This window comes from Caretta caretta, chromosome 3, assembly GCF_965140235.1.
Source record: "Caretta caretta isolate rCarCar2 chromosome 3, rCarCar1.hap1, whole genome shotgun sequence".
Taxonomy (NCBI): domain Eukaryota; kingdom Metazoa; phylum Chordata; order Testudines; family Cheloniidae; genus Caretta; species Caretta caretta.
In genome coordinates, this window is record NC_134208.1 from 186,792,208 (window position 1) to 186,816,532 (window position 24,325).

At 43.9% G+C, this 24,325-nt stretch overlaps 1 protein-coding gene across 9 annotated transcripts in view; it reads right to left on the minus strand.

Moving 5' to 3' along the window:
• CCDC88A (coiled-coil domain containing 88A) overlaps positions 1-24,325 on the minus strand; it is a 366,404-nt gene that overhangs the window by 192,050 nt on the left and 150,029 nt on the right. For all 9 annotated transcript variants that reach the window (XM_075127191.1, XM_048842828.2, XM_075127192.1 and 6 more), the window contains exon 8: positions 3,693-3,862. In XM_075127191.1, coding sequence (XP_074983292.1) covers positions 3,693-3,862 — 170 coding nt within the window. The remainder of the gene's footprint in view (positions 1-3,692; positions 3,863-24,325) is intronic.

The window sequence follows — 24,325 nt, forward strand, 5'->3', positions numbered from 1 at the left end:
CAGAAGCAGGAGTTTTAAATGCTGAACCAGATGGAGTAGTAAAATTCTTATTAGAAGATCAAGAAATGGCATTTGCTTCACTTTCATTGTCATATCACTATCTTCATCAAAAGACTCCATGTGTTGTGATACTGCTGCCGAAGACAAAGTAGGAGAATGCAGACAAATTTTGATGCAGACCACTTTTCTCTTTCTTGTTGTTTGATCATAATAATCTATCTTTGACAGTAGTTGGACATATATCACAAGAATTCAACAAGTGTTTCTTCATTCTAAATACATGTGTTCTACTCAGAAAAAGATCTTCCACATAGTTTGAACAGTTTTTCCATGTTCCTATCTAGTAAAAAATTTCCATGCAAATGATTTTGGCTTTCTCCTACTCTGCATAATTTATTATGTCACTGGTGGGTGAGGTAGAATCTTTTATTGGACAAACTTCTGTTGGTGAGAGAGATAAGTTTTCAAGAGACACAGAGCTCTGTGTACTGTTATTAATGTCTCATTACTTCTAGAATGGTCTCTAGATTATGAAGTATTTCTTGTATTTAAAAAATAAAAGAAGTACTTGTGGCACCTTAGAGACTAACAAATTTATTTGAGCATAAGCTTTTGTGAGCTACAGCTCACTTCATCAGATACATCTGATGAAGTGAGCTGTAGCTCACGAAATCTTATGCTCAAATAAATTTGTTAGTCTAAGGTGCCACAAGTACTCCTTTTCTTTTTGTGAATATAGACTAACACGGCTGCTACTCTGAAACCTGTTCTTGTATTTCAGTCAACCAGTAGCCATTCAGTTCTATTTCTAACTGATCCTATTCCAGAAGAATCCAGTAAATCAAAATGCTTTTGGGCATGCTGCCCTCTCCTCCCCAGGACTCTTACAGACACCCAGATCACATAAAGGGGAGCAGTTGGCCACTCCTTCCTGCAGCAAAAACAATCAACTCATAAGCAGCAAAAGAAGCAGAAACAGAGCAGGGAGAGAAGGACTTCTATAGAGATGTGATGTCACAACACTGTCAATCGCACAGAACTTTTTATATGATCAGTAAGGTTTTGGCTGAGGATAAACAGGAGGGGTCGAATAACAGGTGGTCATTATTTGACTGGCTTACCAAGCCTAAGGTAAAGTACACAAGAATGTGTAAGAATGTACACATAGGGAGTTAGTGGGGTTACACCTACTGTGCTGTAAATGCACACCCTAGCTTTCTGTGCACTAACTTCTCATATAGACAGGCCTTTACATTATCTGAAGATTGTGAATGTGAAATGGCTCAATTACACCAACCAGGCACCACAGGTTTAACGTAAGTCACTGAACTGCATGGCAACTCAGGATTGGTCAAGTATATCCCAAACCCGCAAGGACCAGGGAAGAGTATAAAAATATTGCTCGGGCATGTAGGAATGATATCAGGAGGGCCAAATCGCACCTGGAGCTGCAGCTAGCCAGAGATGTCAAGAGTAACAAGAAGGGTTTCCTTCAGGTATGTTGGCAACAAGAAGAAAGCCAAGGAAAGTGTGGGCCCCTTACTGAATGAGGGAGGCAACCTAGTGACAGAGGATGTGGAAAAAGCTAATGTACTCAATACTTTTTTTGCCTCTGTTTTCACTAACAAGGTTAGCTCCCAGACTGCTGCGCTGGGCATCGCAAAATGGGGAAGAGATGGCCAGCCCTCTGTGGAGATAGAGGTGGTTAGGGACTATTTAGAAAAGCTGGACGTGCACAAGTCCATGGGGCCGGACGAGTTGCATCCGAGAGTGCTGAAGGAATTGGCGGCTGTGATTGCAGAGCCATTGGCCATTATCTTTGAAAACTCGTGGCAATCGGGGGAAGTCCCGGATGACTGGAAAAAGGCTAATGTAGTGCCAATCTTTAAAAAAGGGAAGGAGGAGGATCCTGGGAACTACAGGCCAGTCAGCCTCACCTCAGTCCCTGGAAAAATCATGGAGCAGGTCCTCAAAGAATCAATGCTGAAGCACTTGCATGAGAGGAAAGTGATCAGGAACAGCCAGCATGGATTCACCAAGGGAAGGTGATGCCTGACTAATCTAATCGCCTTTTATGATGAGATTACTGGTTCTGTGGATGAAGGGAAAGCAGTGGATGTATTGTTTCTTGACTTTAGCAAAGCTTTTGACACGGTCTCCCACAGTATTCTTGTCAGCAAGTTAAGGAAGTATGGGCTGGATGAATGCACTATAAGGTGGGTAGAAAGTTGGCTAGATTGTGGGGCTCAACGGGTAGTGATCAATGGCTCCATGTCTAGTTGGCAGCCGGTATCAAGTGGAGTGCCCCAAGGGTCGGTCCTGGGGCCGGTTTTGTTCAATATCTTCATAAATGATCTGGAGGATGGTGTGGATTGCACTCTCAGCAAATTTGCGGATGATACTAAACTGGGAGGAGTGGTAGATACGCTGGAGGGGAGGGATAGGATACAGAAGGACCTAGACAAATTGGAGGATTGGGCCAAAAGAAATCTGATGAGGTTCAATAAGGATAAGTGCAGGGTCCTGCACTTAGGACGGAAGAACCCAATGCACAGCTACAGACTAGGGGCCGAATGGCTAGGCAGCAGTTCTGCGGAAAAGGACCTAGGGGTGACAGTGGACGAGAAGCTGGATATGAGTCAGCAGTGTGCCCTTGTTGCCAAGAAGGCCAATGGCATTTTGGGATGTATAAGTAGGGGCATAGCGAGCAGATCGAGGGACGTGATCGTTCCCCTCTATTCGACATTGGTGAGGCCTCACCTGGAGTACTGTGTCCAGTTTTGGGCCCCACACTTCAAGAAGGATGTGGATAAATTGGAGAGAGTCCAGCGAAGGGCAACAAAAATGATTAGGGGTCTGGAACACATGACTTATGAGGAGAGGCTGAGGGAGCTGGGATTGTTTAGCCTGCAGAAGAGAAGAATGAGGGGGGATTTGATAGCTGCTTTCAACTACCTGAAAGGGGGTTCCAAAGAGGATGGCTCTAGACTGTTCTCAATGGTAGCAGATGACAGAACGAGGAGTAATGGTCTCAAGTTGCAGTGGGGGAGGTTTAGATTGGATATTAGGAAAAACTTTTTCACTAAGAGGGTGGTGAAATACTGGAATGCGTTACCTAGGGAGGTGGTAGAATCTCCTTCCTTAGAGGTTTTTAAGGTCAGGCTTGACAAAGCCCTGGCTGGGATGATTTAACTGGGAATTGGTCCTGCTTCGAGCAGGGGGTTGGACTAGATGACCTTCTGGGGTCCCTTCCAACCCTGATATTCTATGATTCTATGAGTTCCCAAATATGCGAACCCTCAGAAAGTTGCATAGTATACTTTTATGAGCACTTCACACTCATTTTACATCATCACAATGACACAAACTAACCACAACATACTCAAAAGTTCAACTTATTGTTCTGTTGATATGTTCATAGCTAAAACATCAATGAATTCTCAATATACAGTAAGAGAAAGAGCACATATACTAAGACACATCTGAAACTACAGCTGTTGTTACAATAAAATTCTCACACTCTAGATAATATATAATAGTAATAGCTCCAAAATATATTTAAAACTACTGTTTCATATTTAAAACTGGACAATTGGCCTAGAGAGTACAGTATTGTGTGAGGTCAGCAATACTGTAAGACCCAAGAACCCAATTCTCGCATTGAGATTCATTTCCAATCAATATGTACTTACAGCTCCTGCCTAAGTCTTCTTATTTTTGCTTTGGCATCTGCTAGCTCCACTGACAAGTGCTGTCTGCTTTCAGTGCGTTTAATGCCTGGAGATCCACAAGGTGATTGTGCTGCTGACGCATGAGGTAGAAAATGAAGACAGTCCCGTTCTTCAGAAAGCTCTACGATAGTCTAAGAAATAAAACACAACAAGCATATAAGCACTTCAGATGGCTGTTTATATGTCAAAAAGTAACAAATAACTTTTAAAGGTATAGTAAATCAAAGATTGAAATGATACAAGAACTAAACTAACATGGTCTTGTGGTAAAAGAACAAGTTGGAATCAGGAATACTAGGTTCAATTCCTAGCTCTGCCACAGACCTCCTTTGTGACTTTTGGCAAGTCACATAAGATTTTCAAAAACAGAAGCTTAAATTTAGACTTCTAGTCTCATATTTAAGTACCAAGTAAGAGGCCTGATTCTCAAAAATGTTCACCACCCAACAGTTTCCATTGACTTTATTGAGAACAGCAAGGTTCTCAGCACTTTTGAAAATCAGCTTATTTATTTAGGAGCTATGACACAGCGCCAGAAAGGGTTAAGCAACTTGCAGGCTAAATGACCCAAATTCAACCTTTAAAGACATCTGAGAGAAGTATGTAAATACTAACTAGGGCTATTCCTTATAAATAGCTAACATAGCTATGTTAAATAGACTAGAGTTTTGAAATGCAAACCTGTATTGTTAGAGAATTAGAGGTAATATTAATTGTATGTGTTTTTATGTTGTTAGTTGTTAACCATGTAAACCACCACTGATGTAAACAAATAGTTCCTGTCTATTACTATAGCTATTGATTCAGAGATCAAAAGAGAATATTAACATTTAGATTAAACTTGGCTGTAATAGTGTAATTGTCTATATTTCTCTTTGAAGGTTGTAGTAAACTGTCTTTGACCTGCTTAATGGATAATTACCTTATGCTAATGAATGCAACCAGTTACCTGTGTATACATTGGAAATAGGTAATTCTACTTCAAAGCAACTATTCTTCACCCAATGGATCAACCTGATATTGGACATTGAACTGAACTTATGGACTAACTCTGAAAGAACTCTTTGGAACTTTAAAGCTCACCATCTCCACTATTAAACTGATAATTTATTCAATTCTGTATGTATAATGATCTTTTAACCACACTCTCTCTCTTTTTTCTTTTTTAATAAAGTTTAGTTTAGTTAATAAGAATGGCCTGTAAGCTATATTTGGGTAAGATCTTCCCTGATGCTCCCTGACTCAGATGAGAGAAGAGTAGAGAGTCAGGAAGGGACAAAACCATCAAGTCTTTAGCTACTATATAGGAGGTGTAGACAATACCAATATGGTACTGGTACTGTGAGCTGGGAGGCTTCATCAGTAATGACCCTGTTAGTGCTGGTCTTGTGAACAAAGTCATTGGGGATGATCTTGTTGACCAAAATTACCAGTACCAAGGCCATTAGTACTCACGGAAACTGAACCTCTAGAGACGGTGCAGAAGATAACGGTACTGGGCCCTTTGAGGAACAATTAGACCATGGCAAGATGGGGTGTGAAACTAAACTGCAGTAGTCTGCCATAGTATAACAGTCTGTGTGCACCCTGTTGATGCATGTTAACAGTCCTCTTTGAAATGGGGCTAGTTCATAGTGCATTAATGGACTGTTAACATGTGTCAGCAGGGAGCATATGGACAGTGAGACTGCAGCAGGTTACCGCAGGGTAGATTCACACCCCAGTTTGCCATGGTCTAATTGTCTGTAAAAACAAACTTTATGTAGTTGAATGGGCACTAAGCACCAGTATGTCAAAGTGCACTACAAAACTTTTAGTGAGGTAGCAGGGTCCACATGGTGACTTAGACCAGTGGTTCTCAACCAGAGGTAAGGGTATCCTTAGGGGTACACAGAGGTCTTCCAGAGCGTACATCAACTCATCTAGATATATGCCTAGTTTTACAGCAGGCTACATAAAAAACACTAGCGAAGTCAGTATAAACTAAAATTTCATATAGACATGACTTGTTTATACTGCTCTATATATTATACACTGAAATATAAGTACAATATTTATATTCCAATTGATCTATTTTATAATTTTATGGTAAAAATGAGAAAGTACTCAATTTTTCAGTAATAGTGTGCTGTGACATTTTGAATTTTTATGTCTGATTTTGTAACCCAGTAGTTTTTAAGTGATGTTTAACTTGGGGCTACGCAAGACAAATCAGACTCCTGAAAGGGGTACAATAGTCTGGAAAGGTTGAGAGCCACTGATTTAGACCTGGTCTACACGACAAACATAGGTCGATGGAAGCCACCTTATGTCAACCTGTATGCGTCTACACTACCAGGTCCCTCCTACCAACCTAACTCAACTGTTATGTCGACTTAATTACTCCACCTCTGCGAGAGACATAGCGCTTAATTTGATGATGTTGGTCGACAGAGAGGCAGTATAGACACAGCACTGTATAAATCGACTGTATTGGCCTCCAGCAGATGTGCCACAATGCTCCGCTGTGACCACTCTGGTGATGGTTTTCAACTCTGCTGCACAGCCACCGGGTACACAGGAAACAGCCCCTCCCCTTTAAAACCCTTGGAATTTTTGAATTCCCATTTCCTGTTTGACAGTGTTTTCCCCAGGAATTGAAATTAGGGAGGTGTTCGAATTTACGGGCTGGGGGGGGTCTCAGGGCCGATCAGAGGTGCAACTGTGAGGGTGAAGGTGGGCTCTACGGTTTTACCATAGAGCCCACCTTTACCATAGTAAAAACTGAAAAATGTTTCATGACTATTAGATTTAACTCATGTTTTAAAATCATCACACAAATTAAAGTTGGCTACTCAAGCCTTCTATGAAGCACTACATCTACATCCTTCTCGGTTTCTTGTTATAATTTTGCACAACTCTGTTAATGAACTTCTTGAATGCAATGCTTTCATCTTTGGTGGCTTTTCATATGTCCGATACTTACATTCCTTCAACTGATATGCTCATTAGTTCATTCACATGATCAGGCAGAAGGTGACTTCTTTCAGAACACAAAGTTCTGTTCAATGATGAAAAAGAACACTCAGCTGTAGCTGTTGTGACTGGGAGTAGCAAGAGATACATTCCTACTTCTTTCATCCCAGGAAACATAGCACAAAGATCAGTTTGAGCCATTAGTGATGATAAAAAAGAAGTTGAAGTCAAATCTTCATTCATTCATTGTCTGAGACTCCAACCTGTGTTCAAATTCTCTATTCTGTCCTGAGCACACGGCAGCCCCATTGCTGGTAGTGTTTCACTCCGCTCAACTGTCGGTGTTTTATAGGACAGCAAAAGCTATGTAGAGGTTCAGTAGAATCCAGAAGTCGCTGTTGTAGGGTTTTAAGAATCAAGTCTGTGTACTTTTTCAGCTGGCTTAACAAATACTTCTTGTCTTCTTCACTTAAGGATTCAATATAAATGCCTTCATTAGTCAACTTCTGGACTGAAGACTTTGCTTCTTCCAGTACTTTTTCAATGGACAGCTCTCTGATTGATCCAAATGTAGCTTCTATTGCTGGACAAAGAGCTACTACTGTTGTAGCAGATGCCTGGATGGCATTGTTTAATGACCCAAGTGGTTTCAACAGTAGACTTACAAGAGAGAGAATGGCAATAGTCTTCTCTGAACATAGTAGCAAAACCCTAAGCCTCACTACTTAGATCCATCCCATCTTGGTAGATACTTTCCAAAGCCAGTAATAATGGCTGGAGTAATTTTAAGACAACAGCCAAGGATCAATCATGAGAAAACCAGAGGGTTTTCCCAGGTTGGACTAATTTGAACTTCAGTCCCAGTGTATCTTCCATATTTTCCTAGATATTCAGTCTTTTTTGGACTCTTGCTGAAAAACGAATATAACGAAGACACCAAATTTATAGCTTTCTTAATGTCTTTTGAAGAGTCTGCAGTTTGTACTAGCACTAGTTGGAGTAGATGGCCTCAGCAGCGTGTATAGGAGAGATTAAGCTTACACTTTTCTCTGAGCAAAACTTGTACTCCACCATGTCTTTCAGAGAAGTTTGCAGCTCCATCAAATGCACAAGCAGCCATCCGTTTGGAGTCCAACTGACAAGCATTTAACTCCTCTAAGATGTGGGTTGCCACAGACGCAGCTGATGTGTCTTCTATAACTTGAACACCTAGAAATGCATCTACTGGCCTACCACTGACATAAAGATAAAGTACACAATGACTTAATACTTGATCCCCATTTGCATCGGTGCATTCATCAGCCACGTATGCAAATTTTTTGAATGTGGTGAGAGAGTTCTTCACTTTTTCAACTGTTGAGTCTTTCACTGTTGCACCACATGCTTGTAGCCAGTCAGTTGAGTATCTTGCAGAAAGATAGTGAGCATTTGCTGGTCTTGTTTGGAACCAGTGTTCAACTTCAGGGTGAACAAGTGACAATGCACTTAACATTGGCCTCCAGTTTGTAATGTGTGGTATCTCTTGCTTAAATAGAAAGTAGGATGCCACAGCCATGTTTGTTCGCATGAACTGTGTTGTGTCTCCAGCATTCTTAACAGCTTCATTAACACTCACCGGTGTTGTCCTTGGTCAGTGGAGACTCAGCATTCAGAGGTGCTTTCACATGAGTTCACCTGCCAGCTGGGGGACAAGAAGGCACCTTGCTCGTTCCTCCAGCTGCTCACTGTTCGCTCTGGCCACTGTTGTTCATTGTGCCACCGTTCACTCCATCACTCTGTTGCCAATGGCCCTGCGCTGTCACCTGCCACTGTGACCTCTGCAAGTGGTCTCTTGAGGTTCCACCCAGCTCTCAGTGATTTCAGCTGATCTCTCAGTGGGGGAACCTCGCTGCTAGTACAGACTGGACCGTCTCTTCCACAGAAACACTGTCCCACAGCAGGTCTAAGCACTTAGACCTGATTATCAGTGATTTCAGCTGTAGTGGTCACTTAACAGAACAAAAGACTATCTATGGAGCCTAATCAGCTCTTTCTTTAAACAGTAGAGAGGGGCAGTCAAATAGTACTTGTGACTCAGGCAGACCATCAAGCAAAACACCTGTCCCCACCCTCTCACAAGAACATAAGAATGGCCATACCAAAGGTTCATCCAGCCCAGCATCCTGTCTACCGACAGTGGCCAATACCAGGTGCCCCAGAGGGAGTGAACCTAACAGGTAATGATCAAGTGATCTCTCTCCTGCCATCCATCTCCTCCCTCTGACAAACACAGACTAGGGACACCATTTCTTACCCATCCCAGCTAATAGCCATTAATGGACTTAACCTCCATGAATGTATCCAGTTCTCTTTTAAACCCTGTTATAGTCCTAGCCTTCATAATCTCCTCAGGCAAGGAGTTCCCACAGGTTGACTGTGCGCTGAGTGAACAAGAATTTCCTTTTGTTTTAAACCTGCTGCCCATTAATTTCATTTGGTGGCCCCTAGTTCTTATATTATGGGAACAAGTAAATAACTTTTCCTTATTCACTTTCTCCACACCACTCATGATTTTATATACCATGATCATATCCCCCCTTAGTCTCCTCTTTTCCAAGCTGAAAAGCCCTAGCCTCTTTAATCTCTCCTCATATGGGACCTGTTCCAAACCCCTAATCATTTTAGTTGCCCTTTTCTGAACCTTTTCTAATGCCAGTATATCTTTTTTGAGATGATGAGACTACAACTGTATGCAGTATTCAAGATGTGGGCGCACAGATTTATATAAGGGCAATAAGATATTCTCCATCTTATTCTCTATCCTCTCTCTTGATGCCCTCAATCAGCACAGGCTTAGTACAGTTCCACTGCCCTTTACTCATACAATAAGAACAACAACATTTCATTACCCACCCCCGCCCCACATTCAAGTGATTTGTAACCCAACCCCAGCCAAAATCTATCACTTGGGCAACACAGCTCTGTTTGCTGGATATCTAGGTGATTAGGTGTGAATGTAAATACAATCTGGTCCTGAAGCCTTTCCCCCCAGCCCCCAGCTCATCACTAGCTGTCAGGGAGAGCTCATTTAGAGTTTGCTTACAAATCATCATTTGAAATTATTACGTTGGCCAACATCACCGAAATGAAAGCACTGACATTGTCATAAAAAACAACACCTGTATAAGGAAGCTAGCCTATGTTCATACTTTTCAAATCTATTATACTTAAGTGTGTATTAATGTTTCAATTTCAATTCAAATTTCCAAACAGTCACTAAATTGGCAACACTGCATGTAATTAGTTCACAAAACTGGGGTGAAGGGGTGTTGGGGAAATTCGGGGGGGTTGTAGGGAAATCCCTGCTGTTTGATCAGCATGGAGAGCTCGGCAGCCCAGCTGATCATGATGACTCAACGCACTGAACGCACTCCAGTCTGGAGTACATAGAAGGTGGTGGATCTTATTGGTCTGTGGAGAGAATAGTTTGTGCAGGCACAGCTCCGATCCAGCCATAGAAAAGTTGACACATACAAAAAGATTGTGTGGGGCATGGTGGAAAAGAGCTACACCAGGGACATATAGCAGTGCTGTGTGAAAATTGAAGAACTTCGGCGAGTGTACCAGAAGACAAGGGACACAAACAGTCATTCTGGTTCTGCACCACAGACATGCCACGTCTACAATGAGCTGCATGCGATTCTCAGTGGCGACCTCACAACTACCCACAAATGCAGCGTGGATACCTCACAAAAGTCTGAGTCCGGGGCCACCTGAGGAACAAGGAGAGAATTGTGGATGAGGAAGAGGAGAATGGGAGACAGGCAAGCCGGGGATCCATTCTCCCCAAGAGTCAGGAGCTATTTTTAACCTCAGAGCAGTCCAGCTGGTCGCAAGACAGCATAATGGCCGAGCGTGATGCCGGGAAAGGCACCTCTGGTGAGTATGCAATTTCAATCACTTATATTTTATGTTTAATTTGAAGAAAAAGTGAGGTGCAGTGGGTATCTGTTTCCCAGTGTATGCTCGAACTACGGAGACGGTGCCCCCGGAAAATCATAGAATATCAAGGTTGGAAGGGACCTCAGGAGGTCATCTAGTCCAACCCCCTGCTCAAAGCAGGACCAATCCCCAACTAAATCATGCCAGCCAGGGCTTTGTCAAGCCTGACCTTAAAAACCTCTAAGGAAGGAGATTCCAGGACTGCACTAGGTAACCCATTCCAGTGCTTCACCACCCTCCTAGTGAAAAAGTTTTTCCTAATATCCAACCTATACCTCTCCCACTGCAACTTGAGACCATTACTCCTTGTCCTGTCATCTTCTACCACTGACAAGAGGCTAGATCCATCCTCTTTGGAACCCCCTTTAAGGTAGTTGAAAGCAGCTATCAAATCCCCCCTCATTCTTCTCTTCTGCAGACTAAACAATCCCAGTTTCCTCAGCCTTTCCTCATACTTCATGTGCTCCAGCCCCCTAATCATTTTTGTTGCCCTCTGCTGGACTCTTTCCAATTTTTCCACATCCTTCTTGTAGTGTGAGGCCCAAAACTGGACACAGTACTCCAGATGAGGCCTCACCAATGCCGAATAGAGGGGAATGATCATGTCCCTTGATCTGCTGGCAATGATCGTACTTATACAGCCCAAAAGACTGTTTATGTCCTCCAGGGAGATCTCCAGGAAACACTCTGCTATCCTTTGCAGAAGGTTGCTGGAGAGGGTTGTCTTATTTCTACCACGTCAGTAGGACACTTTCCCATGCCACTCTAGTATTAATTCTGCTGGCATCATTCCAGTACACAGCATAAGGACCAGGTCTTTACCCAGGTGCTTGCAGCATCTGCTCCCTTGCCACCTCTTTTACCCTCAGGAGACTAATAACCCATAGGGTCACCTTGGGAGATGGTGGAAGCTTTCATTACAAGTACTCATACTGCAAACAGAGCACGTGATCCGCCACCCAAGGTACCTCAACCACGTTTTCTCTAACATGCCTGTGGTTTGGATGGCTGGGATCTGCTTGACCTTGGAATCTGCAAGCCCAGGGCAACTGCTACCAGCAGTGTTAAGGGGGGGCAGAGGGGAGGGAGTGTGATTTTAAAATACCAACTTTGTACTAGGGTATGCACTGACAATGGTTGCCTTGTGCTTTGCATGCCTTACAGTAGAAAGCTTGGCCTTTAGCATATCCTCCACACTGTCGGAGAGGCTTTAACAGATTAGAAGACAGAAAAAGAATTTGTGATGACCTAAGCTCCCTCTAAGCTGTGCGGCTGCGCAGCTGCCTATTAAGCCTCAGGCAGGGGCTAAGGGCCCTCCCCGCCGGCCCCAGCGCGGACCTGCAGCAGCCTGGAGAGGTTGCTCCTCACCGTTGGCCACAGTGCATCCCTGCCGTGGCCAAGGGAGAAGAGTCCCTCACCGTTGGCCCCAGCGCGGACCTGTCTCGGCCGGGGGAGAGAAGCCCTTCCCTCAGCCCAGCCCAGGCCCACCAGAGCTGCTGGGGAGAAGAGCCCCTCCCTTGTCCCAACCCAGCCCCGCTGGAGCTGCCACGGCTGGGGAGAGGTGCCTCTCCTCCAGCCCCAAGCTGCTGTGGCAAGAGAGGGCTGAGAGGAGTCATCTCTCCCCACCGCAGCTCTAGAGTAGCCTGCACCTCGAACCCCTCATCCCTGGCTCCACCCCAGAGCCCACCTCCCCACCGCACCCCAACCCTGTGCCCCAGCCCTAAGCCCCCTCCCGCATGCCAAACCCCTCATCCCCAGCCCCACCCCAGAGCCCTCATCCCCAGCCAGAGCCCTCATCCTCCCACACCCCAACCCTCTGCCTCAGCCCTGAGCCCCCTCCCACACTCTGAACCCCTAGGCCCCACTTCCATATTGGTGCACATAACAAAATTCATTCCGCACAAGGACATAAAAGATCAGAGGGAACACTGGTGATGACGTGTTCAGCGAGATAATGAATGCCTCTGGGACAGCTGATATGGAGCTAAGAGCCTGGAAGATTTCATTGTCTGAAAAACTGGACATGGACAGCAAGAGAGTATTCTGGAAGCATGAACATGCCATGCAAGATGAGATGCTGATGATTATGAAGGATCAATCAGACATGTTGAGGAGTCTGATTGAGCTTCAAGAAAAACAGCTTGAGGCTAGACTCCCTCTGCAGCCCCTGCAGAACGGCCTGCAAACATCACCCTATTCCAAAATCCCCCTTCCCCAAACTTCCAGGAAGTGGGGGTGGGGGGAGGGAAGGTGCAGTATCCCTTCCACTCAACACCTGGGGAGGGTACTAAGAGCAAATGGTGGTCATTTTAAGACCTTTGATAGGCAAGACTTCTGTGCTTACACAGAAAAGCTGACTTGATTTCTCCCCTCCCAATTTTATCACACTGTTTGCTCAAGGTTAAACTATTTTCCTGGTCTTTCGGTTTGTTTGTGCAATTAAAGTCAATGTTTCAATAATGAACTATTCTTTATTTATTCTAAGCATGGAGATTTGGTGGGCAGAAGGGGAGACACAGGGAAACTGATGCAACGGAGGGGATGGTATGGGAATGCAGCCCAATATGCCATTAGCCTTCTTGGCAACAAGTTGCACAATACTGTGTGCCACTTACCATAACAGTATTCTGGCTCATTACTGAAACAGGTTTTCAAAGTCTCCCAGAGAGGCAGAGCTCCTTGCTGGGCTCTTCTTATTGCCCTGGTATCTGGCTGCTCAAAATTAGCTGCCAGCCTATCTGCCTTCATGCCCCACCCCTGTGGAAACTTCTCTCCTTTGATGAACAGATATTATGGAGCCCACAGCAGCCAGCGATAACAATGGGGATATTGCTTTCACTGAGGTCTAGCCTAGTAAGCCAACTGCGCCAGCAACCCTTTAAATGTCCAAAGGTACATTCCACCACCATTCTGCACTTGCTCAGCCGACTGTTGAACTACTCCTTACTGCTGTCCAGGTGGCCAGCATATGGCTTCATTCAGCAGTTCTGCAGAAAAGGACCTAGGGGTTACAGTGGACGAGAAGCTGGATATGAGTCAAAAGTGTGCCCTTGTTGCCAAGAAGGCCAATGGCATTTTGGGATGTATAGGTAGGGGCATAGCGAGCAGATCGAGGGGGATGTGATCGTTCCCCTCTATTCGACACTGGTGAGGCCTCACCTGGAGTACTGTGTCCAGTTTTGGGCCCCACACTACAAGAAGGATGTGGAAAAATTGGAAAGTGTCCAGTGGAGGGCAACAAAAATGATTAGGGGTCTGGAACACATGACTTATGAGGAGAGACTGAGGGAACTGGAGATGTTTAGTCTACAGAAGAGAAGAATGAGGAGGGATTTGATAGCTGCTTTCAACTACCTGAAAGGGGGTTCCAAAGAGGATGGCTCTAGACTGTTCTCAGTGGTAGCAGATGACGGAACAAGGAGTAATGGTCTCAAGGTGCAGTGGGGGAGATTTAGGTCGGATATTAGGAAAAACTTTTTCACTAGGAGGGTGGTGAAACACTGGAATGCATTACCTAGGGAGGTGGTGGAATCTCCTTCCTTAGAAGCTTTTAAGGTCAGGCTTGACAAAGCCCTTGCTGGGATGATTTAATTGGGGATCAGTCCTGCTTTGAGCAGGGGGTTGGACTAGATGACCTCCTGAGGTCCCTTCCAACCCTGATATTCTATGATTCCATGATTCATGAGCCATGGGAGCAAGGATTAGTCTGGGTCTCCAAGGATCGCTATTGGCATTTCTACATCATCTATGGTTAATTTGCAATCTGATTGCAGGTTTATGAACAATGCACATGTCATGCACTTTTCCTGGCCATCCCACGTTGATGTACATGAAATGCTCCCTGTGATCCACCAGCACTTGCAACACCATTGAAAGGTATCCCTTTCAGTTTATGTACTCTCTGGCTAGGTGGTCTGGTGCCAAGATAGGGATATGCATGTCATATATTGCCCACTGCAGTTAGGGAACCCCATCCACTATGTCCTGCACATTTCCCAGAGCCACTACCCTTCTTAGCAGAAGTCAATTAATGTCCCTGCCAACTTCGATCACAACAGCTCCAACAGTGGATTTACCAATTCCAAATTGATTCCACACGGAAAAGTAGCAGTCCGGCATTGCTAGCTTCCACAAAGCAATTGTCACTCACTCCTCTGCTATCAGCAGCTTTAGTATTGCTGCGCTTCAGGGCTGGGGAAAGCTCTGCACAAAGTTCCTGGAAAGTGGCCTTCCACATTCGAAAGTTCTGCAGCCATTGCTCATCATCCCCTAACTACATAACGATGCAATCCCACCAGTCAATGCTTTTTTCCCAGAACCAGAAACGGAGTTCCACCGTGTTCTGCTGCTGTGCAACTGCTAGCAGCAACTGGGAATTGTTTCAGTCTATGGCTTGCAGCAGGGCTGCTCGAAGGACATTGTAACGTTCCGTGTGGCAGCGCATGTCTCAGCTCTGGAAATACTGCAGGATAAGGTGTGAGGCATTTGTAATGCTCACAACAAGAAAGCACAGCTGAGCAGGGTCCATGCTTCTCAGGCTATGACGTATGCGTGGCAAAGCCAGGCTTTTGAAAACAGGCGTGAAAAAGTATGGGTTGTTTGCCACTAATATCAGGGTAGCGAGACAGGGAGGGAGGAAACTGCATCTTGGGAGGTTGAAGCCATGTTCCCATTCTACCCTGAGATAATGTTTTGATCCCACGAGGCATTGCAAGCTCTTCCCAAAACCCCCAAAGGCTAGTTGCACTTTGGGATAGCTACCCATGGTGCACTGCTCTCTGCATTGATGCAAGCGCTGCTAGTGAGGATGCACTCTAGAAAGACAATGAGCGTGGTTTGGGCAAACCAAATCAACTTAATTATTGCAGCGGCTACATGTCGACTTAAATTAAGCGGGGGGAGAGGTAGATACGCTGGAGGGTAGGGATAGGGTCCAGAGTGACCTAGACAAATTGGAGGATTGGGCTAAAAGAAATCCGATGAGGTTCAACAAGGACAAGTGCAGAGTCCTGCACTTAGGACGGAAGAATCCCATGCACTGCTAAAGGCTGGGGACAGACTGGCTAAGCAGCAGTTCTGCAGAAAAGTACCCAGGGATTACAGTGGATGAGAAGCTGGAGAGGAGTCAGCAGTGTGCCCTTTTGCCAAGAAGGCTAATGGCATATTGGGCTGCATTAGTAGGAGCACTGCCAGCAGAATAGGGAAGTGATTATTCCCCTCTCTTCAGCACTGGTGAGGCCACATCAGGAGTATTGCGTCCAGTTTTGGGCCCCCCACTACAGAAAGGATGTGGACAAATTGGAGCGAGTCCAGCGGAGGGCAACGAAACACTATTTCACTAGGAGGGTGGCGAAGCACTGGAATGGGTTACCTAGGGAGGTGGTGGAATCTCCATCCTTAGAGGTTTTTAAGGCCCGGCTTGACAAAGCCCTGGCTGGGATGATTTAGTTCATGTTGGTCCTGCCTTGAGCAGGGGGTTGGACTAGATGACCTCCTGATATCTCTTCCAACCCTAATCTTCTATGATTCTATGATCTTATGAAATTAAGTTGACTTAACTTTGTAGTGTAGACATGTCCTTAGTGTGTGGCACTGCAGAATTACATCCTGTCTTGTCATGCATTAACTCTCTGTGTAAATATGTACCAAAGAAGTGCTATAAAAGTGTTGACAACAGTGAGCTGTGAGGCACCACTAAAGCTCTGACTTTGTAACCACAGGCAGTGAGAAGGAACTGCGAGGGTGCTGAGGCAGCCCTGCCCTTTTTTCCCTCTGATGGTGGCATCAGGACACAGGGTGCATGTGTCACCCCCAGAGGTACGGCTAATCAAGCCTCCAGCTCAAGTGCATGGGGAACGCACATACCTAAGGTGAAGGAACTAAAGTGGAACATACATGCGCACAAACAGCTGAAGAACCACCTAACCTTAGGCTCCTACTTACGAAAACCTTGCATTTAAATGTCTCTTTTGTCTTCTTCCTCAACTGTAAAATGGGGTATTAATACTTACCTAGCTCTCCATGACATTTTGGAGCAAAATTAATTAATATTGTAAAACACTTTAAGATCTTCAGATGAAAGGTGCTATGATTGCAAAAGTTTTATTTTTTGTTTTTGTTAATAGTATTGTGCTAATGCCTGAGGTTCCCAATCAAGATTGGAGCCCCATTACTCTAAGCTCTGTATCAAAATAAGATATGGCCCCTACCTTAAAGAGTTTACTATCTAGAGCTCCGATCCTGCAAAGACCTACACATGTGCTTAACTGTATACAGAGTGATCAATCGCACTGAAATCTAACTCTTTTCCTGACCCAATGACTGTTCATTGTCATTCTTTTATAAAAGAAAGGGAAAGGGGGGGCACTGAACCTGCATCTTCTATATTTCAGGAGAACCCTAACCACTGGGCTAAAAGTTATAAGGAAGGGCTAGCAATCTTCCTCCCCTCTTACCTCCCTTTTTTTTATGAATCTAGTCCTCCTTTGCTTTTGTCAAAACGCTTGAATTTAAAACAAACAAAAAAATCAAGTCAGACCAAAACAAAACATTTTGTTTCAACTTTTCAATTCATCAAAAAATGTTTTTAAAAAATCGTTTTCAGTTCAATCAGAAAAAAAACTGTTTTTGGATTTTTCATAACTCTCAGCAAACCAAAAATCCATTATTCACCCAATTCTATATGTAACAAGCACGTAGCTTTCAAATCCTTCCACTCTTTCATTTATTCCTCATTACTTGTCTAGGAAGATACTGGGCATAGCTCCGAACAGCCCTTCATTGTCAATTTCCAATTGTGCTTCTGTCATAAACATTCAGCTAAGGGTAGAATAAAATCCCTCCTTTACCTATAAAGGGTTAAGAAGCTCAGATAACCTGGTTGGCACCTGATCAAAAGAACCAAAAGGGGGAGAAGATACTTTCTAATCTGTGGGGGAAGGCTTTTGTTTTGTGTTTCTTTGTGTTCTCTTGGGAGGCAGAGAGACACCAGGTCGGGGAAATCCATCTCCTCCAAACAATCCTGAAACGAGTCTCTAATATTACAAAAAGTGTAAGTAAACAAGGCAAGGCACATGACGTTATCTTTTGTTTTAGCTTGTGAATTTTCCCTGTGCTAAGAGGGAGGTTTATCCCTGTTTTTGGTAACTTTAAAGTTTTGCCTAGAGGGGAATACTCTGTTTTGAATCTGATTACCCTGTAAAGTTACCTTCCATCCTGATTTTACAGAGGTGCTTCTTTACTGTTTTTTCTTTATAATAAAGTTCTGTTTTTTAAGAATCTGATTGGTTTTTAGTGTCCTAAAACTCCAAGGGTCTGGTCTGTGCTCACCTGGTTTACCTATTTGGTTGGTAGATTATTCTCAAGCCTCCCCAGGAAAGGGGATGAAGGGGTTTGGGGGGATATTTTAGGGAAACAGGAACTCCAAGTGGTCCTTTCCCTGAATCTTTGTCTAACTCACTTGGTGGTGGAAGCAGTACCCATTCAAGGACAAGGAAGGATTTGTGCCTTCGGGAAGTTTTTAACCTAAGCTGGTAAAAATAAGATTAGGGGGTCTTTCATGCGGGTCCCCACATCTGTACCCCAGAGTTCAGAGTGTGGAGGGAACCCTGACAGCTTCCCTTTTCATTAGTATTTGGATCCCTTATTTTCCATAATGGATTTAGTGAAAGATAATAAATGTTCACCTTTTAAATCACTTCACTGCTCATGTGTGAGATTTCCAAATATTATTATTTTGAACATTTCTCTCTCTGGGAGCATAGATAGCTACACTGCTATCCAAACAGCTATTCATAGGATCCTAAATTAAGTCATACAGGAGTCAGTCACTCTGTTTTTCCAACTTGCTTTCTATTTTTATATAGTCTACTAGTCTCTAATGTAATTTACTTCCTATATACACATTATGATGATCAAATCAATAACTATTAGTAATATAATTAAACGTACATGGTTGCATAACACTTTATTTTCTAATCCCTTGTTTTCGTATGCTTAGAAGTTTCTAGAACATTCACATTGGGCTGATTTTTTTCTGAGTGGCCTCTGGTGATATTCATTGGGGAAAAAAAGTTTGAACAAAACCCATTGAAGCTGTACTTGAGATAAGGGAGATTTAGGTTAAAAAAAAATCTCTTTTCAGTTTAGCCGTAATTTCTGAACACAGCTCTGATAACAGCAGACATTTTAAGTTGTTTTTTAACATGGCTTAGACAAAGTCCTCCTTGAGGACTCATATCTTTGTTTAGTTCAGAATATAATTGTTTTTATTTAACAAAAAGTTAGAAACATTTGAAAATTTCAAACTCAAAACACTAAGTTAAATCAAAGGGTGCACACTTAACATAGGCACATTTTGAGCTGTATCTTCTTGCACAAAGTGGACACTCTTAAAAGCTATTGAAAGGAAGACTAACAAAACTTACACCACTCAGGCTGCAATTTTCCAGGCCTGGTTTTTATCTATGTTCTTATATTGTATTCCTCAATGTAGTAGCTGAGTACCTTACACATTTAAATGAAGACAAGATTGACCTCTGTATCTTTTACTTTCTTTCCCCATTCTGTAGGGCTTTAAAAAAATATAATATTGAGATATGGCTCAGTTGAAGAAACTTGGCTGCATTTCCAACTGAAAGTGCTGAGGTTTGTGATCATTTTGTCTAAAAGCCAGTTCCACGGTTGTGGGGGCCAATCCCCGAGAAAGCAGTCTCCTGTACACACAATTCTCCCTCATGAGGCACACAGTTCCATTATTCTAGTAGAATGTACCTGTCACAGGAGGTCAAGATTAAATACAGCAAGGCAATCCTCCAAGTAACTTGGATAAATCCATGGAAGGCTCTGAAGAGCAGGACTGCAACCTTGAAATAAACCCAGTGATCAAATAAGAAGTTAGTGAAGAGAATGGAGCACTGAGATGACATACTTTCAACAGCTTGTGCTGCTGACTAAGAGAACCATTATGTACTGGACCAATTTTTGAGGCCAGTAGTTTCACTCCAGTAGGTGCAGATCATCATGGCTAAGTGACAGGATGGAACATAGTCTTCTAGTCAGCTGCAGGGGGAAAAGGGTGTGGCTTTCAGGATATTCCGAATTAGTGAGTTATGCAGGTGAACATCGAAGTCATGGATCTTCTTAACGATCCGACAACATGGTGTCAATGGAGTGTGATGCATTGAAGATGGAAAGTTCTGCAAAAATTTCCCTTTCTCTACCAGCATCACAACAGACTCTTCCAGTTTCAGCTTCATCCAGCTGTTTATCACAGCCACACTCTTAAGAGGAATTGGAAAATGACCGTGATTGCATCTGATGTAAATGTATCATAGACTTGAATGCATCTACGTACTGCTGAAATGTTAGTCCGCACTGTCTCACAATGGATCCTAGCAGTTTCATATGGATGTGTAACAGGTTGGGGAATACAATGGATCTTTGTAGAACTCCACAAGTAATATCTCTACAGGCAGTAGAATAGGCACCCATCATGACTCTGTGCATGCAGCGTGAGAACACCTGAACTCCCACTGACCTCTGCCACATTCCTGAAGTAGGGTAGAAGCACTACGTTGTTGACTCAGTTGTTGTGGAGATGCCCAGCAATATGAGCATGGATGTATGCTAATTCACCATCATCAAGAGGAGATCGATGTCTCCAACCCTATTTATTTTCTATGATTCAGGAGATAGGTGGAACTGGAGATGACCACTGAAGAGGATGGCTGCACTGAGGAATGTTTTTTTAACTGCTGTTCTGACTACAGAATGCTTTAGGGTGGATATTAGATTTCCCTCCACTTGGGTGGTATTGACCATTTCTCTCATTTTGTGATTTCCTGCTGTGTTTCTGTGTCTTCCTGTCATGAAACAGAGCAAACTCAGAAAAAGAAGGTGATGTGTTATCAAGTCTGCATCCAATGTATTGCTCAAGTCCAGAAAAATCACCTTGGATGCAGGCAATTTTCTCTGAGAAGACTTTGCAAAGGAAAGTTCTAGAGCTGAACTGAGGCAGTCTCAGTAGATCAAATGATTCAAGGTTTGGAGTAGTGTTCAGCGTGGCATGATTAGCAGCTGTTATGGTGAAAGAAAGGTAGGACCCATTGTGCTTTTTTCACTGTCAAGGCATACAGATTCCTTGTGCAACTCTGTCTGCTTGCGTTTTCCACCACTGATACTTGAGTTTTCCTTCTTCCCACTTCCGTCGCAGACCACATGGAGAACTGAGGAAGTGATGGGGAGTGAGTGTCCTCAGTTAATAGGATAAACTGACTGTAGTTAATGAGGTAGGAGCTCTTCAGAAATAACATTATGTGATCATATAATTAAAGACATCATAATGCGTATGGACATGGGGACAGTTTTTTCTTAAATTTCAATATCCAAACATGTCTATTTCTGCTTCTCTGAGGACATCACACAGGAGTCTCACTCCCGGGCATCTTGTTCCTATCATGAAACCACAGAAGCTCCCAAATATCAAAACTTCTGAGTCTAATGGACAGCAGTAGTGGGAGTATGGTGTATTCCAGGCCCCCTATTGAATATCATGTGATACACCTCTCCAACAATTATATATACAGCTGCCTGTAAATTCTATGCCAATCCCTTCCTTTCTGTGTCATGTAATCTGTGCATCATATTTGACTTCAACCTCTCTTTAGACCTGTACATCCAACATGTATGCAAAAAATGCTGCATCCTCCTCCATATTGTTTCCAATATTTCACTTTTCCCTCTCACTACACTACTAAAACACTCACCCTTGCTTCCTGTCTTTCCTACTACAACCTCCTTTCTCTGGTCCCCCCCAGAACCCACTTTGCTTTACTTAGATCAAAATACTGCTTAAAGATCAGAGCTACAGCCAGAAACCAAGAAAACAGAAGGAGATTTACACAGGTATTTTAAATACATTCTTTATTGCTGGGGGAAGGAGGTAAGAGCAGGAGGGGGAGAATATTGTTTAGTGTGAACATCTCTGTAAAATCAAAGGAGCCATAAACATTTGCCTCTTTTTATTTTATAATTGGCTTATGGAGTGAAACTCTTTTGGATTCCAAGTCTCAAAGTCCATTGGACCACATTGTTTTGGAGAAATTAACATATGTGGATAATCAGCTCAAAACACATGTGGCAAATTGCTGGTACTCCTATGATGGGTCCCACACTTTCTCTTCTGGGGGGGGGTTTCAGGGTGCCATTTCTCACCCCTGAATTGGGGTATTAACTGTGCCACTAGTATCGCAGAGAAGGGGAATGGAGAGGAAGAGGGACCCGGGCCCGCCCTCTACTCCGGTCCCAGCCCAGTGGCCCTAGGGATAACGGCAAACCACTTGAATTAGCTATTCCTTCCCATGGGCTATTTCCCTCTCTGGCCTTTCAGCTTGTGGGGCTTCCTGCCCTCTCTCTCTGCTTGGACCAGGTTTCTCCCAACCCCTTGTCTGTGGAGTCCCTCTGCTCTGCACAAGCCAGGTTTCCCTTTACCTAGGGTCGTGGTCTTCTGGCCCGCCACAGCACTTCTCCAAACTCTCCTCTGTTTCCCTCCAAACTGCTCTCTGCTCCAACACCAAAGCACTCTGCTTCAACTTCTCCGTGTCAAAAGCTTTGCTAAAGTCAAGAAACAATACATCCACTGCTTTCCCTTCATCCACAGAACCAGTAATCTCATCATAAAAGGCGATTAGATTAGTCAGGCATCACCTTCCCTTGGTGAATCCATGCTGGCTGTTCCTGATCACTTTCCTCTCATGCAAGTGCTTCAGCATTGATTCTTTGAGGACCTGCTCCATGATTTTTCCAGGGACTGAGGTGAGGCTGACTGGCCTGTAGTTCCCAGGATCCTCCTTCTTCCCTTTTTTAAAGATTGGCACTACATTAGCCTTTTTCCAGTCGTCCGGGACTTCCCCCGTTCGCCATGAGTTTTCAAAGATAATGGCCAATGGCTCTGCAATCACAGCCGCTAATTCCTTCAGCACTCTCGGATGCAACTCGTCCGGCCCCATGGACTTGTGCACGTCCAGCTTTTCTAAATAGTCCCTAACCACCTCTATCTCCACAGAGGGCTGGCCATCTCTTCCCCATTTTGTGATGCCCAGCGCAGCAGTCTGGGAGCTGACCTTGTTAGTGAAGACAGAGGCAAAAAAAGCATTGAGTACATTAGCTTTTTCCACATCCTCTGTCACTAGGTTGCCTCCCTCATTCAGTAAGGGGCCCACACTTTCCTTGGCTTTCTTCTTGTTGCCAACATACCTGAAGAAACCCTTCTTGTTACTCTTGACATCTCTGGCTAGCTGCAGCTCCAGGTGCGATTTGGCCCTCCTGATATCATTCCTACATGCCCGAGCAATATTTTTATACTCTTCCCTGGTCATATGTCCAACCTTCCACTTCTTGTAAGCTTCTTTTTTATGTTTAAGATCCGCTAGGATTTCACCGTTAAGCCAAGCTGGTCGCCTGCCATATTTACTATTCTTTCGACTCATTGGGATGGTTTGTCCCTGTAACCTCAACAGGGATTCCTTGAAATACAGCCAGCTCTCCTGGACTCCTTTCCCCTTCAAGTTAGTCCCCCAGGGGATCCTACCCATCCGTTCCCTGAGGGAGTCGAAGTCTGCTTTCCTGAAGTCCAGGGTCCGTATCCTGCTGCTTCCCTTTCTTCCCTGCATCAGGATCCTGAACTCAACCAACTCATGGTCACTGCCTCCCAGATTCCCATCCACTTTTGCTTCCCCCACTAATTCTTCCCGGTTTGTGAGCAGCAGGTCAAGAAAAGCGCCCCCCCTAGTTGGCTCCTCTAGCACTTGCACCAGGAAATTGTCCCCTACGCTTTCCAAAAACTTCCTGGATTGTCTATGCACCGCTGTATTGCTCTCCCAGCAGATATCAGGAAAATTAAAGTCACCCATGAGAATCAGGGCATGCGATCTAGTAGCTTCGGTGAGCTGCCGGAAGAAAGCCTCATCTACCTCATCCCCCTGGTCTGGGGCTTACATATCTCACCTCTGGCCATGCTGTATCACACACAATATAAAATTATGACTTCAAAAATGTTCAGTCTATGCTCAGAAAGAATATTGTATCAAAGTCAGACTCTTTTATAAAACTATTGTCATCCTCTCAATTAATCCAAATTCTATGGCTTTTCTATCTGACAAATGTCTGATCAAAATTGGGAACTGGATGAAAGTAAACTGGCTGAGACACAATTTAAACAAAACTCTAAATGGCTGGGATAAATATCTGAAGGAATAGGCAAGAGATGTATCTGCGCTCTGTTGTGGGGGGTATGTCCAGCACTGAAATGATTAATAACTTGCGAGTGTTACGAAATTCGTTCCTGTTTCTGGATTCTCACATAATAATAGTAGTTTGTGGTGTCTTTCTGTGTGTCTAGAGATGAGGCTGTGTGACCTTTCCTTTCTAACATGGACTCTATACATGGTCTGAAATTCTTGCAGATCCTGCACTTCTAACATATGCCTCACCAAGCCACATAGGCAGCTTGTGTGTGGGTCACTGATTGGCATAGGTTTGTTGCATGCAGCATATGGCTTAAACCCCAGGGACCAGGGCGTACCCTGTCCCTGGGGCTATGTCCCCAATGGGACTCCGCTACTAATGACTACTAACTATAAAACTAAAACTACAATAAC